This window comes from Tupaia chinensis, unplaced genomic scaffold (assembly GCF_000334495.1).
Source record: "Tupaia chinensis unplaced genomic scaffold, TupChi_1.0 Scaffold000140_1, whole genome shotgun sequence".
Classification (NCBI taxonomy): Eukaryota; Metazoa; Chordata; class Mammalia; order Scandentia; family Tupaiidae; genus Tupaia; species Tupaia belangeri.
In genome coordinates, this window is record NW_006159610.1 from 9730504 (window position 1) to 9746972 (window position 16469).

Genomic DNA, 16469 nt, shown 5'->3' on the forward strand with positions numbered 1-16469 from the left:
AGAAAAAGTGACAGCCTAGGAAATCATACACTCAAGACCTTGACCAGAGAGTTCTGGGAGCAAGCACCGCTTTGGCAGTGAGAATATCTTCGTGTGCTCATAGCCAGCCAGCGATATCGAGGGCAGGTTGATGACGTGCTGTGTTGAGAGTGGTTCCTTACATTTCCCTCAACAGCGAATTGTTTTGAAAATGTCCCCCATTTTCTATCCCTTTAGTTATGTCTGGCTACTTCTCTTTCCCACACTCCATGCACTGCCCTGGATCTCACCCCAGACAGAACCAAGGCCCCACACTCTCACCAACTGCAGTCACAAGAGCGAAGATGAGGCAGCCCTTCATGGCAGGCTAGGCTCGCCAGGAACAGACAGGTTAATTAAACTGTAAGCTGTTCCAGTCTCTAGCCCAGCTGTCTTTGGTAAGGCCAGCTGGAGGAGAAATACAAATTCTGCAGTCAAACGGGATCTTCAAACCAGTTTGTAGCAAAGCCCAATCACAGACAGCATCGCTGGGAGCTGTGGCTGATGTGAGTCAAAGGGAGGAAGGCACAGGCCAAGTCAAGGCCTGGTGCCTCCTTTCTGAGCCTGCAAATCTCCCCAGGAGTCATGATATACCTGCCAACATCTCCCCTCCCCTCTCTGTGACATAGTCTTTGTCCTCTCTGCCCTTTGTGACTGTAAGCCTCTCTCCGTCCTCCTCTGCTCCTCCTTCCTTCGAAAGGTCCCTCTGCTATTTTCAGACACTGACAGGACACTGGGATTCGAAAGGCACTTAATAAATCACTGTTTCTCTCTCTCTCTTTTTTTTTCCCCTTTTTTTCTTTCAGTGATGAAGACCTTGTGGTCCTCATGGAAGTTAGTGGCACAGTTAGGACTCAGAGTTGAGTTCTCAGACTCCCTGGTAGTCTTTACCTGAGCCTGTGCTTCCAGAAAACAAAGGGTTCAGAAATTGCCCAGTCCTTTAGCGTTCTGGGAGGTTAATGACCACAAAGTACCACTCTGCCCTTAAGATTTAGATGAGACGTTCTGTCCGCTCTCTCATATGACACCCATAAGGCTTCAAAGGATTTTCTGTCAACCCATGACAGGTCAAACACAAACCTTCCCCATTTGTCTGCACCTGTTCCTACGGCCAGACCCAGATCCTTCAACTTCCTGTTCTTTGTTTCCTGGATGATTAGCTGAGACAAGAATAATTTGTTTCCTTAAAACCAGCTCCACTCAGAAATTAACATTTCCTATTTAGCTACTGACTGAGACGTTGTTCCTTTAATTGCGAAACAACCCCAACCGTAAATCTCCTGACCTGTAACTTGTCAATTTCTCCCTATGAAAGTCCAGTGCAAAAGCACCCTGCCTAGACAATCTATTCTTCAGATCTGGGATGTTCCTCTATTAGAATAGTCTGAATAAAACCAATATCCTTACTTTCTTTTTCTTTTTCGCTTTTGTTTTTAATTTGCTAGAGAGCGCATGCACTCACTGGAGAAAGAGAGAGAGAGAGAGAGAGAGAGAGAGAGAGAAATATACCCTTCCCTGCAGTGGGTGAATGGTCACACTGCAATCCTTTCTCCTCTGTTTCTCCTTTAGGGATTCTGGGCATGCATGCACACACATCTGGCGTGGTTTTCAAGCATCTAGGTCTGGGACTCAAACCATACAGTTGGCCATGTGGGATCTGGCTGCTTTAAACACCACACCACCGGCCAGCTCTGTTTTTGTGTTTTGTACCTGTTACTCTTTCCATATGCATCACGTTCCTTCTTTTTATAAATTAACCGTACACGATAACTTCCTGACTGTCCCTTAGGGGCAGGTAGTAAATAGCAGTTTTAATCCTACATTTTATAGACAGGAGATTGAACACATTCAAAACATAGAAATGAGAACTGGATGGTGTCAGAGTAATTAAAGAGTTAATCGGTTATAAAAGACCACAAAAATAACATTCCAATGCCTGTAAAATCATATGCAAACTTTGTTTTGCAAATTACATTTTAGGAGAACTTAAAACATGTCATCTAGATGTTCCTAAGTCCTCTAATCATGTGGGGATTCCATTTCTTTACTATCCAGTGTTTTTAAATTTTTAATAATAATATTAAAGTCAGCATTTATTGAGTTTTTACTATGTGTCAAGCATTATTATATGTTATATATATATATATATGTGACACAATTGATTTTTTATAATGGTATAATTAATTTTTAAATTATTTATTTATTTATTTTTACATTCAATCACTGTGTATCATTACTGCATACTCACCTCATTAGTATCTTTTTTCTATGAGTAGGGAAGCTGAAGATCTGTAAAGTTAAAAGCTATGCTCACAACCCCATTGCTCATAGCCGTGGCCCACATTTAGAAAGTCCAGCACCTCTTTCCAAAGATTTATCTGGTAAGACTGAGACTTATTTCTGTTGCTTTCTCTAACAATATCCAGTCTGCTTTGACCCAGCACAAGGAAACAGCTATCTACACTTTATTTCTCAGTTCACCGCTAACCCAGAGCTTTGATGGGTTTCCCATTTTAGTTGAAGATTTGGAGATACTAAGATTTGGAGATAAGAGGAACTCTGCCCCAGGTCTGATAACGTTCTCAAATGGAATATCAGAAATTGCTTTATGAATGTTTATTAGTCACCTGCAGCATCTGGGGTCTTGTACCCTGTGGTCTGATCTTTCCATTTAAACTCTGGAAGTTAACATTCAACTCCGGACTTGTCCCACCTCCCATTAGGCTGGCTATTTCTTGGTTGTGTTTTGTACTCTCATTTCTGTGTATTCAACTTTAGTTTTCCTGGTATAGCACTCCCATCAGCACTTCTTGGAGAGTTGGTCTGGTGTTGGTAAATTCTTTCAGGTTTTCTTTATCTGAGAATGTTTTTGGCTTTTTTTCCCATATGAACAATAATCTTACTGTGTATAGTACTCTTGGTTGAAATTGTTTTTTGATTAACACTTTGAATATATTTTCCCATTCTTTCCTTGTTTGCATTGTTTCAGATGAGAGGTCTGATGTTAGCCTGATGGGATAGCCTTTGAAAGTAACTTGACGTTTCTCTCTTGCCAATTTTAGTATCTTGTCTTTGTCTGTGGTTTTGGTCAATCTGCTATGATGTGCCTTGGAGAAGATCTGGGGTTGGTTCTATGTGGGGTCCTTTGTATTTCTTGGGTCTGGATATTTGAGTGCCTCTCTAGGTTTGGAAAATTTTCTTCCAGGATTTTATGGAATAGATTATCAATGTCCTTATTAGTCTCTTCACTTTCTAGGATACCTATAACCCGTATGTTTGGGTATTTAATAGTGTCTAATATTACTCATATGTTATTCTCATTTTGGGGGATTATTTTCTCAATCTTTTTTGGTGAATTTTTCTAGGTCAGAAGTTCTATCTTCTACATCTGTGATTTAGTCTTCTGCATAATCTAATCTACTTTTAATACGTTCAAGGGAGTTTTTGATTTCTTGTATTACAGCCTTCATCTCTAACAATTCCATTTGATTATTTTTTTATGGTGTGTATTTCCTCTTTCAGATTGTGCAAAAATTTCCTCCCCTCCTGGATCTCATTATGTCTTCTTTCCTGCATTTTCTAGAGTTTGTTGTCTCTCTTTTGCATCTCTGTTAGCTTTGTCACTATGAATATTTTAAATTCCTTATCTGACATTTCCAGGAGTTTCCTTGTATTGCCTGTGGAGGATATGGAGTTATTCTTTTCCCTTAGAGGAGAGATAGTTTGTTGATTTCTCATATTTCTTGTACCTCTACCTGATAACCCGTATGTAGTGGTTTCTGGTCATCTGATGGCTTATGTCATTTTTTCCTAGTTTTTGGAGTTAAATCGGAACATTCAGAGGCATGCAGGAGGAGGTGACCTGCGATATCTAAACAGTACCATTTTTCTCCTTTTGTGTAGCAGATTCAATGGAAATTGAGGATTAACTTGATCCTGAAAATATTCAGATCTTTGGCTACTCTGCACCTAGACTTGTCTAGAAACTCAGTGTCTGGATGCTGATCAGAAATGTGAAAATGGTAAAAAGAAAAGGAAAAGAAAAAAAAAGAGAGAGAGAAAAAGACAAGAACAATTTTTAAAAAGAGAACAAAAAAATTTTAAAGCAAAAGATTAAAACTGCGTGGCATGCTAGAGTGCCGTGCAAAAGGGGCACTCAGAACTCAGACGCTATAGATTGCTGGTGGTTGACTTTTTCAATGGGGGTAAGGAGGAGGTAAGAACTAGTAAGACAAATGAGCAACAGAGAGCTAAGAACTTTAAAAGTTAAAATAAATAAAAAATAGAGAGAGACAGAGAATAAATAGTGTGCTATATCCTGGTTAGATCTGGGGGGCAGGAAGGTGAAGTCTGGGCAGAAGGTTGTCAGTGGTCCTAATCCATGAGAGGAGTGCTCAGAGCTCAGATACAGATGGTGGTGATTGGCTTGTCCTGGCTTTTTCTGGGACAAGATAAAGTGATAAAATCTCACTTTTCTTTGGTCCAGCTCTGAGTGCTTATCTTTTGTGTATCTCATCTATCTTGTCAGATCTCAGAACTTCCCTCTCCCTGAGGTGGTGAGGTGAGTCAATGTTTGTTGGTGGAGATGGTGTGGAGCAGAAAAATACTTCAAAGTGGACAGGAGAAACTTAAATTTGCTTGTTTCTGCAGAGACTCTGAGAGGTTTCTTTAAGGTTAGTCTAAGACTACTTTTTAAACAAAGGGAAGTTATATGAAGTTAATTTAGACCATACACAAACAAAATTCATTCAATGAGAACTAAGAAAACAAGTCAGGAGCGGCTTGTTGTGACCAAATACATAAAAGCCTTAACAGACAGGCTGGACTGTCAGTGTCGAGGTGGTTCAGGCGGCTGGATCCCACATGGCTGACTGTAGAGGTTTGAGTCTCAGACCTGGCAGCTTGAAAGACATGCTGGAGCATGTGTGTGAATGGCCAAAATCCTGAGAGGGGGAAGATTGTGATGTGATCATCCCCTATTTCTTATTTTCCCCTCTTTCTCTTTCTCTCTTGCTCCCCCTGCCCCCCCACCCCCCCCCACACACACACAAAAAGCAAGGCTAAGAATTTTGCCTCTATTCTAGTGGCAGTGATCAGGCAGTATTGAGTTTAGGACTACCTTCTACAAGTGTCATCCAAAATTACAAAAGGATAGAAAATTGGTAGTGGGTACATATATTTTCCTATACTGTCCTCTGTTGAGACATCTGTTAGGGGTTACATGTTTGTGTCTCCCCAAAAATCTATGTGGTGAAAGCTTAACCTCCAATTGAACGATTTTAGGAGGTGCAGCTTCTGGGAAATAGTTATGTTCAGAAAAATACAATAGGAAAGAGCCTTCATAATAAAATTAGAGTATTTATAAGAAGACAGAAAGACTAAAGTTAGCTCTCTTGGCTATCCGAGGATACAAGACAGTCATCAGCAAACCAGAAAGCCCACTCTCACTAGACAGCAGACCTGCTGTTGCCCTAATCTTGGACTTACCAGCCTCCAGAACTGCAAGAAATAAATTTTTCTTGTGTAAGTTACCCAGTGTTTGGTATTTTTGTAATAGTAGTCTGACCTGATTAAGGCAGTATTCGTCCTTCAGTTAATCAGTGAGACTGCCAATATTTCCCCCTTTGAAACCTACTTTAGTCCCAGACCCCATTGTATGTTCTCTTAGGCCATACCAGATATGCACAGGAAGGCTGTTCTGCTTCATACCCTCCTCTGGATGATCCATGGAACAATGAAGACTTGCATGGAGAGCCGTTGCAGAATCAAACCATGTGCTTGTAGGTGCACTCTCCAGGTAGGACTGGAGAACAGTCACTCCTCACTTAACAACCTACCTGTTTAACAACCACTGGGCTTATGACCAGTTCGACCCTGCAAAAAATCCCCTTTCTCAATCTGTGTCAGTCTTGGAAATTCTCTTTCTTGGTCTTTGTCTCATTCCTACAGTCAGTCAGTATTCACTACATGAGGCATTCACAACCACACAGACTACATATTTCATTTATAAATGTCTTTTTTTTGAGAGAGAGATTTTTGCTATAGGGCACATGAGCCCATGCAGAGAGACAGAAGGATACAGAGAGATAGCTAGAAAGTGAGAAATCTCCCTCGAGAGGATATGGCCATGCTACAGTCTCTTCTTCTCCATTCTCCCCTCAGGATTTTGGGCGCGCATGCACACGCACACAGCAAGAGTTTCAAGCCCCTGGGTTCAGTACTCAAATCACCGTGGACTACATGGAAGTACAACAATGTAACCATTACTCCATCTGCTGGTCCCTTATTTATAAATTTGTACTTTATTGTGCACCCATGTAAGTATTCAGAATAAATAAAAAAATTATTATGCCACATTTAAGTTATTAGATTGGGGTATGTCTTATTGCTTTCTGGTGCTTATCTAATGTATGCTAGAATTACATTATTCTGGTGTGGTGTCACATGATACTAATAAATGCATGCATATGGTGCCACAACACATACAAGACATCTGCCTTTAAACTCCTCACTTATTGACCAGTCTGCTTCACGACCTAGTCTAGGAATGGAACTTAGCTGCTAGTGCAGAGTGCCTGCAATACTTCTGTAGCCAAGACCTTTATGATCTCAGCATAAAGTATCTGCTTTCTGCAAACTAATCCACATATGTTGTTTCTGTTCTTTTAGTTTAAATTAGTAAATAATCTGGGCTGGGATTTGGGGAATAATCTGGAAGAGGGCATGGATTAATCTTGAGAGCTCATGCCTCCTATACCAACATATGCTAGTTGGAAAACAAGAAAGATCTTGAAAAACTTGAATATATAAGTAGATAAAACCTTGAAAATGCAGGAAACCTGTGATTTTTTTTTTTGAAACCTGTGATTTTTAAAAATATTTCTGCACCTAGAGTTTTCCCTTGTCTGTCTTCATAGAGCTTTAGATAGACTGAATTTATTTATTTATTTTTCTTCCTTTCTTTTTTTTTGGAAAGGTTTTTGCTATAGGGCATGTGTGCTCAACAGAAAGACAGAGAGAGATAGAGAGACAGAAAGTGAGAAATCACCCTCCAGGGGGCATGGCCATGCCGCAATCCCTTCTCCTCCATTCTCCTCTTGGGATCTTGGGCACACACTCACAGGCACACAGCGTGAGTTTAAGCCACCAGGTCTGGGACTTGAACTGCAGTTGACTACATGGGAGTGCAGTGACGTAGCTATTACACCAACAGCTGACCCCAGATAGACTGAATTTATCAAGAAAGGGAGAGATCTCTGTCCCAGCAGCAGCTATGCACCAGAAATAAGGACATCGTGGACTTCATCTTGGCTTCACTCTGAGCTATTTGAATGAGTTTAGGTAATTTCTTTTCATTTCCTGAGTTTTAATGACATCTATTATAAGTTATGAACACATGATCTACTATAAAGAGGCATCATCAATGTGTATTGTATCCAAATCTTATGACAAAATTTATCTGACACATTCATAAAGTGTCTAATGGGGCCAAGAGGTGGCATGGTAGTTGGGGCACTGGACTCCCACATGGCTAACTGCAGTTCAAGTCGCAGATCTGACATCTTTCTTTCTTTCCTTTTTCCTTCTTTCTTTCCCTTTCTTTCTCTCTTTTTCTTTCTTTCTTCCTTCTCTTTCTTCTTTTCTTTCTTCTCTCTCTCTCTCTCTTTCTCTGGCGAGTGCATGTGCCCTCTAGCAAATTCAAAAGTAATAATAATGATAAATAAAATAAAATAAACACTTATTTTAGAATGAGTCTAATAATTACAAATGAATGTAATATAGCAGTGATTTCTAATTTTATTAACCTTTTTATTTTCAATGTCTCAATTAGAGTGTGGTGTATAGTATGTGATCAATACATTTTTATTATATATATATTGAATTAAATGACTGAATAAACTTTCAAATTATTTAAATATTTCAATATTTCTACTTTATGCCTACCTTGTCACTTAGTTTCAAGAGAAAGTTCATTAATACCAAAAAATGACTATTCTTGGACAGAAGTGGTACAGAAATGTTTTTATTTAGATATTACTTTCAGGCATAGAATGAAGGTGAAGTTGACTGCTAAGAGGTGAGTCGTTAAGAGACAAAGGTGCTTAGTTGGCAGCGATGGTCTGCTTAATCCAGTCCACGTAGTTGCAGACCTTGGTGTAGACACCAGGTTTGCCTTTCTGAGCACAGCCATAGCCCCAGGAGACAATTCCCTGGAGTTCTCCATTGCAGACCACAGGGCCACCAGAGTCACCCTGAATAAGAGGGAAGAGACATTCAGAGCTCTTGTTCATGTCCAGATGGGTTAATGGGTTCTGAGATATCCCACCTTTACACTGGGGCCATTTTACTAGCTGTGGATTCTCCATGAAGCATCTTTTCTTTCCCCGTAAATCCAGTCCTCAGGCTACTTACTGCATCCCTATTCTTCCTCATCCCTTCTCTAGCCCTTCCTCTTTCGTCAGTAAGCCTACACAGCCAGTAAGACTGAGGATTGGATGCTTTTTTTGTTTGTTTGTTTGTTTGTTTTTGTCATTATATAAATCACTTGTCATTTTTATTTGCATTCAAACTATAAAATAGAATGAAAACTGCAAGACATAATATTGTTGTTTGGAAAGTGTGCATTTCAGTTCTTCAATCAACTATTAGCAAAATGACCAATGAACTTGGTCATAGTATCTATTGAACATCAACATGTAAAGCAGATACATTTTGAGAAAAATCATTGACAAATTTGCAAAAGTTGAGGAACAAAAAAATAGCATTGATTATTAATTACTGTGAGAGATCAATATGTAAATACTATTTTTCTTTTAAAAGAGTCCAATCAAAAGATGGGCAGATGAACTGAAGAGACAACTCCCCAAGGAAGACATAGGAATATCCACAAAACATTTGAAAAAATGCTTAATGTCTTTTATAATAAGAGAAATACAAATCAAAACCACAATGAGACAGCACTTAACCCCAGTCAGAATGGCTAAGATTAAAAAAATAAAGAATGGTATGTGCTGGAAAGGCTGTGGTGAAAAGGACCCTCCTACACTATTGATGAGTATATAAATTAGTACAACCACTGTGGAGGAGAATATGTAGGTTCCTAAGAAACCTACAAATAGAACTGCCATATGACCCTATAATTCTACTCTTGGGTATCTACTCAAAGGATAGGAAAACAGTCAGAAACACACTTGCACATCCATGTTTACTGCAGCATTATTCACAATTGCTAGGACACAGATCAACTCAAATGTTCAAGAACAGATGAGTGAATTGAAAAAATGTGGCATGTGTACTCTATGGGATAACTACTTAGCCATAAAAAACAATGACATCCTGACATTTGATATAAAGTGGACAAATATGGAAGATTTAATGCTAAGTGAAGCAAGTTAGACTATAAAAGAGAGACACTGTATATCCCTGCTTAATATATACCAAATGTCTGTACTCTATAGCAGAAACTGAAAGATTGGGAGGCATAATAGCAGGAGGCCAACTCTAGATACTAGAGACAATATAGAAGGAGGATAATGGGAGCGAGAGGGAAGGGATCAGGAGAAAAAAATCAAACAAAACATTTAATAGACACAAAAATGAAAAGTTATCTGGTGATGATAATGTGTATGGTAATGCTTTTGACTTGACTAATATGCACTGTATTCAGGCGGGGAAAAATAATTTTGTACACTTTAAAGATGTACACTGTACATTAAGTGTAAATTATAAAGTAAATTAAAGGGGCCAGCAAGTGGTGTAGTAGTTAAGATGCTGGACTCCCACATGACTGACCCTGGTTCCAGTCCCAGACCTGGCAGCCTGAAACTCATGCCAGTGTGTGCATGGATGCCCAAAATCCTGAGAGGAGAATTGAGGAGAAGGGATTGTGGCATGGCTCTCCCTTCTGGAGGGGGTGTGATTTTTCATTTTTTGTCTCTCTGCCTCTCTGCTGTTTCTCTAGTGAGCACACATGCCCTATAGCAAAAATCTCTCTTTAAAAAACATTAATTAATAAGCTTTTAAAAGTTCATGGAAAAAAAAATAAATGTACGTAAGTCTCACAAGCTGCAGCTGGAAGTACAAAAAGTATATAGAGAGATATAATTAAAGGTATTAATCTGTTACTTTTTGAAGTTTTTGTACTATAGTATCTATTCTACTCTTTATTTTTACTGGCATAATATAAAGACTAATAAAACATTATTATTGTTTGTAAAAAAAAAATATATATATATATATATATAGAGAGAGAGAGAGAGGACTCAGTTTTATGCTGCCCAGTTAGTTCTACCCCTTTCCAGGAGTTCAGCTCCTCAGAACACCTCCTTAGAAGGGTGCCTAGAAGTACTTTCTTGAACACCATCTTCTGTGTATCTTTTTATCCTTAATCCGAACTATTAATATCACAAAAAGAAACTTTATAATTTTTTTCCAGACTACCCTTGATTTGCAGAATTAGTCCTAGGGACAATTTTGTAACCCTCTGTGTTTCAGAAAAGGAGTAATATGGTGGAAAAACATGAAACTGAACTGGATGGAGAGGGGATACAAAGACACTAACCTGGCAGGAGTCCTTTCCACCCTCCAAGAATCCCAGACAGATCATGTTGCTGGTGATCTGTCCTGGGTAGGCATTGCTGCAAACAGAGGCAGAGAGGATTGGGGCCTTCAGACACTGCAGGAGCTCAGGGTAGTTGGCTGATGAATACAAGAGTGAAAATGGAAGATTACCCATACAGTTCCTGAGAATTTCTTTCCCAGCAATTCTCTCCTTTTCCCCAATACTCCCACTCTTCTCAATTTGTCACTGATTTGTAGTTTGGAAGAATAACTTTTTCTGAAAGGTTTAACCAAATACTTTTAATCAACAAGTCATTCTTTCTCTGCACTAGCATTAAGTGTCCACAGATCTCAAGTCTAGAGATCTCAATCTAGAGATTTTTACTTGTCAAGCAGGTAAATACTTCTGGCACTATCCAATTCCTTAGCCTCTGTTCTGTTTACTTCCCCATTCTCTAGTCCTCCGTGCATCATTGATCACACTTCCGTTAAATATCTTGATGTCTTTATAATATTTTACTTTTGTTGTGTCTTCTACATGGTCCCAGCAAAAGATTCTTACTCATTTCAGTTAGTAAATTCTAAGACTCCATATATCTAGAGATTTCCCTCTGGAAACCTTATCTGGACTAATCTGTGGACAACTAACTCTCAGCATGCCTTTCACCTCTAGTAGTCTCACAATGGTACTTCTGTTTCAGGTGACACTTACTGCCGCTGCTCAGGGTGTTTCCCCAGCCAGAGATGAGGCACTGAGTACCAGCAGCCGCACAGGATCTTGGGAGAGAAACCGTAGACACTCGAGAGCTGATGGTGGCTGGTGAGCTCAGTTTAATCAGCATGATGTCGTTGTCAATGGTGGCTGAATTGTATTTGGGGTGGCGGATAACCTTGGCTGAATTGATGAATTGCTCATCACCCTCAAGAACGTCAATGTTGTGTTCTCCCAAACGCACCTGGATTCGTCTAGATTAAAGGAACAAAATTTCCTAAGCATCCAACTTGAGCTCCTTCCCCTTCCCTCTACTCCTTACTCAAAAGCATAAACAGGCACTATTCTGCTCAAGCGTTCACTCACACAGGTAACTGTGTACTTCAGGTGGCAATGGGCACTACCACACATGGTGCAGGTTAGAGTATTCCTTAGGGAAGGGTCTCTACAAGTACAGACTTACAGCCTGCTGTCTTTTTTTTTTTTTTTCCCCATGATTCAAATTTCCCCACAAGGAGAATTTTATTGATTACTTTATGCCCTCACAAAAAAGACCAACTGTAATCAAATGTGGTGAACATTCACCTCAAGATTTTGTCATCTTCATAATAAAACAAAAGATGAAGCCTAGAACTGAATCACTTGACCCTTTCTCTTCTTATCTCTTAATAGCCAGCATTCTCTTAGATCTGCAGTTGGGCTCAACACATTCACGCCTCAGCACAATCTTCTTTGTAGTTTTTGTGGAAAAAAGGCTTTTTCCAGAAAATAGGCTTAGTCTGTCCACCACAGCCACTCTGCTTCCGGTCTTAATGCCGCTTTCCCTGAGCATACAGAGAATCCTTGCCCTTTTTGTACTGTGTCACTTTACGAGGTTGGTGTTTGCCACATTTCCTACAGAAATTCTGGCAGGTTTGGGGGCCGTTCACCATGTGTGTGGGCATGCTATCTGCACAGAAAGCACAGCCTACTGTCTTATTAGAATAGTAAGGAATGGGGAAGGGACAAACGAGCCCAATGAAGACAGGTGGAAATAAAAACAAAATTGGTGAAGACTGTTTGGCACCTACCACTTCTCTGGTTGGATTTCTGATTTGCCACAGGGAAATGGGACAAGACTCAGAGATATGGTAGAATATTAATGGAGCAGAATAGATCATGCTTATTTTTAATGTACTGGAAATTCCATGTATTCTATTGATTCCTCATACCATTTCTTTTCCCAGTTGTGCTATGATTAGGACAATGTCCTGATTCACATTCTCAGGCTATATCCAGGGATATTTTATTCACCCACTATTCCCCTTCTGTCTTTAGCACTATCATTTGGGAAGAAATCAGGGAATACTAAGAGTATCTTTCCATGCAGAATCTCCTCCCTATATCATGCAATACTTGGGAACTAATAAGGTCTTTTGGATCCAAATGCTTCACCCCAAAGCATAACTCTGCAGTTCACCCCAGTTGTGCTTTAGCAGGGCTAGAGGATAGGCTGATCTTAGAGCACAGGAGTGTGAGAATTGGTCACTTACGACTTGTAGCAGTGAGCTGCGGACACCACCCACTGATCACTGATGAGGGAGCCACCGCAGAAGTGGTAGCCAGCATTCAGGGACACCTGGTAGGGGAGGGAATTCTTTTGACAGGTGTAGCCCCCAACGATCTTGTCATCATCATCATTAGTGGGGAAAGCAACTGACAGGAAAAAAAATAGGAATTATCTGTTAAACGGATCCATGTTGGAATTTCTATTCTGCCACGATGGTCTGCAAATTGGCCAGAAAAGATTAGTGTACTATTGTCTCATTTAATCAGGAAGTGGTGGTTTAAGGTAATACCTTTAGCATGTGCCCTAGTTAAATCATTATAAATGTCTAATTATTAATTTATGCTTTAAATTTTATAAATATCTTGTTCTCATTATGAAGGAACTTCAAACATTTCACAGGAAAGGGGAATAAATTACAAATTTATTTTGATGAAAATAATTTTGAAATCCATGCATAGTTTTTCATAATATGCATTTTCTAAGAACTTTCGGAAGGGATATAATTATGTTTTCAGAAACACACTCACAAAGATCAGTGACTCTTCACACAATATAAGGGTATTTTGAAAAGTTTGTGAAAAATCGAATTAAAGCACTCATTTATTTTAGTGTAAAAATGTTTGAAGCCTAGGTATAGTATTTTTAATTATACATGTTTCAATCAACTTTTTGAAGACCCCTTTTAAATGCCTTGAGCATCGCAACCTGAGCTATAAAGAACATGTGCTACATAGAGTCTTGCTCAGCAGTCATGCAATCAGCTCTAAAACTTTGCAGTAATAATGGTTGTACTTGTGTGTAATGGTTGGTGGAACACTCATAGGGGTTAACATCTCCAAACATGAAGGATGTTTTTAGAAGCCCACTGAGAATGTTTGGATTAGAATGTAATGGGAGTTTTTGTACTTCTGCTCACCAAGTTTTTTTCCCTGGTTTTGGGCTAAAATTTTCATTAAATAATCTTTACAGAACTTTATAATATTTCCTTTCCCAAACTCTATCTTCTTCCAATGATCTTTCCAGCATTTATCAATATATTCAGCATTTTGCAGTCCGGCCCACTGATTAATCAAGATTTCTCATAGATCCCAAAGTCTGTGATTACATGAGTCCTATTGTCCAAACACTGGATTGTCTGAAAAGTCATGACATATTTTTGCATTGAAAAACATCAAAAAATAGTCATGACTTTTCTGACAACCCAATATTTAAAAAGAAACTTAGGAAAGAAGTTTCTGGGCATGTAGAAAGATATACTGAATTCATACCCTCCCCATTTGGGAAAATTTAGTGTAAAGTTTTAGTAGCATAAAATTTGGGAGGATAAAAATAGAAATAATGAGATTTTTTTCCATGATTGGATGACATATTACTTTGCACCAAAGATATTTCTTTGGCAAAGATAACATGAAACCCGGCCAATAGCTTTTATTCATGGCAAATAAATCTCGTTGCTTTTGAAGATCTCTTAGTTCTAAATAACTAAACTTTCAGTATAGAGGAGACTCTGGCTCTGAAGTTCACAAGGAGAACAAGATTAGTCTGACCATTAACTACATTCTTTTTCTTGTTTTTGCCATAGGGCATGCATACTCGACACAGAGAGACAGAACAAGATAGAGGTAAAATGAGATATCATCCCCTAATGAGGATGACCACCCTGAAATCCTTTCTCATCTAGTCTCCTCTCAGGATCTGGGGCATGCACACACATGTGCCTGGTGTGATTTCAAGTTGCTTGGTCATGGACTCAAACTACAGAGTCACCATGTGGGATCCAGTACTTTAACCTCTATACAGTTGCTAGCCCTATTAACTCCAAATTCTTAGAAAGGTCAAGACAAGTGCTACCTTAATGTCAACTATCATTTTCTTTTCCCTTCTTTATACATTTTACCTGGAAGTTCAAAGGAAGTTCTTTTTCTTTGTACCTTCGATCTTGATTTCTCCTGTTCACCATCTTCTCTATACCATGTTTCAACATTTTAAGCTTCTTTAGTACTGATTCTTTATTCAACATTCCTTGTTTTCTTCCAAAGTACAAAGTGCAAGCTTAAATATATGACTGACTACTGATTTACTCATTAAAAAAGACTTACCAGCAGCTCCCAGGAGAGCAAGAAAGATGAGGGTCTTCATGGCTACTCACTGGATCTGGACTGGGGAATAAGATGAAGGGTTTTCATCCACAACCATTTATATCCCCAGATATGTCCTTGACACCCATGGTCATAGGTGCCAGAAAAGTGAGTTCATTGGAAACTTACAAATCTAAATTTAGAATTCAGTTCTATGACAGATGGAAGATAATTCAGCATCAAATTCAGATAGCAACATTTGTCCACTTTTCCAGGAGGTTATGGGAATGAAAGTAGTGAGCCCATCTGGTAGAAATTGCTACTTATAATAGAAAAATAAGTCGTACTAAAGTCATTGGACAGAGCCACAGGTGTTCTGATTCCCAGACAGAAATCTTGGGTACTAGGTTGTCTCAACTGTGTACTTTCGTTCAAAAGACTTTCTTAAACCCTGCGTCCTTGAAGGTTAATTAACGTAACTCTTTCACATCTATATATTTTGTCTATGATGGCTCTGGTCTTCTATATCTATGCTAAGTTTTATTATTAGTAGGAACAACTTATTCCCCTGAGAAAAGGAAAACTCTCCTTATTTCAAATTATAAGGAAATGTCAGGAGTATTGTAAGTATTTTGCCCATATTGACTTAGTAATCCTCATAACAACTATACTAGATAATTGTTACAACTCCCACTTTTCAGATGCGAACGTACCACAATTTTCACCATTTAAGGGGCAGGGAGGCCTAGAAGGTTCAAGTATATTTCTCAAAGTTTTATAGCTGTTAAGTGGTCAACCAGGGTTCACATTTAAGAAGCCTCATCTTAGGGTTCATGTCCTTAACTGCAAAGCCATAAACATAATAAGGAAAAATGATCTGAACCCTACCAAATTAAGGATCAACTCCTGGAAAATTCAAGAAAGTTTCCTGAAGGAGGAATTGTCATAATTAATAGGGCACAAGAGAAATATTTAGAATGAGTGAGTCTCAATGAGAAGCACCCTCTAGCTACGTATAGCCAGATTCTGCACTTACACCATCAGCATGAGATGACCTGTCAGGATGTTATTTCTGCTTAAGCAAATTATCAGTCCTGAAGTGGTTTTGTTTCTTTTAAATTTGAAATTTTGCTGTTAAAAGGCAGTTTCTCAACTGTGACACTACTGACAGCTTGGGCCAGATAATCCTTCGTTGTGGGGAACTTTCCTGTGCATGTAGGTTGTTCATCCGCATCCCTGTCCTCTAGATGCAAACAGCAATACTCCGTACCCCAATGAGGACTAGACAACCTAGTACCCAAGATTTCTAAGGATGTCTAAAAATTTCTCCAGACAGTGACCAATGTTCCTTGCTGGACAGAATCATTCCCAGTTGAGAACCACAGCTCTAAAGAGAGAAGGACAAAGGGGCTTTGCTTCTAAAGCTATCAATGTAAGAAAGTGCCTTGAACTTTGGGACAACATAGGCATTCAATAACTACTGAACTAATGGCACCCATGGTAGGGAGCTGGCATTAACAGATGCCAAGAATCAGGAAATAAGTAGAAGTAA

At 39.1% G+C, this 16469-nt stretch overlaps 2 protein-coding genes and 1 long non-coding RNA gene across 3 annotated transcripts in view; 1 reads left to right on the plus strand and 2 right to left on the minus strand.

Annotated features, from left to right (window-relative positions):
- The window catches only part of LOC102497494 (serine protease 58-like), a 7051-nt gene extending 6452 nt beyond the window's left edge, over window positions 1-599 (minus strand). The window contains exon 1 of the mRNA XM_006145074.3: window positions 301-599. Coding sequence (XP_006145136.1) covers window positions 301-340 — 40 coding nt within the window. The 5' untranslated portion in view covers window positions 341-599. The remainder of the gene's footprint in view (window positions 1-300) is intronic.
- LOC102497207 (uncharacterized) lies at window positions 17-6211 on the plus strand. The gene is made up of 3 exons (XR_334048.1): window positions 17-77; window positions 5687-5815; window positions 6181-6211. It is a non-coding gene; the product is annotated as an uncharacterized LOC102497207 (long non-coding RNA).
- A 1814-nt stretch (window positions 6212-8025) lies between these two features.
- Window positions 8026-15044, minus strand: LOC102497899 (cationic trypsin-3). Its single transcript, XM_006145075.2, has 5 exons — window positions 14939-15044; window positions 12823-12985; window positions 11291-11544; window positions 10580-10716; window positions 8026-8270 (listed from the first exon to the last, which is right to left on the minus strand). The coding sequence occupies exons 1-5, from the start codon at window positions 14976-14978 to the stop codon at window positions 8121-8123; spliced, it is 744 nt and encodes a 247-aa protein (XP_006145137.1). The 5' UTR covers window positions 14979-15044; the 3' UTR covers window positions 8026-8120.
- Between the last annotated feature and the right edge of the window lie 1425 nt (window positions 15045-16469).

Excerpts from the sequence above, each read along its gene's own strand:
- LOC102497899 (XM_006145075.2), bottom strand. The coding sequence starts at position 14,978 with ATGAAGACCCTCATCTTTCTTGCTCTCCTGGGAGCTGCTG. Across the intron at positions 12,986-14,938 it reads TGCTCTCCTGGGAGCTGCTG|TTGCTTTCCCCACTAATGAT; the intron begins GTAAGTCTTTTT and ends TTTTCCTGTCAG. Across the intron at positions 8,271-10,579 it reads GTGGAAAGGACTCCTGCCAG|GGTGACTCTGGTGGCCCTGT; the intron begins GTTAGTGTCTTT and ends CCTCTTATTCAG.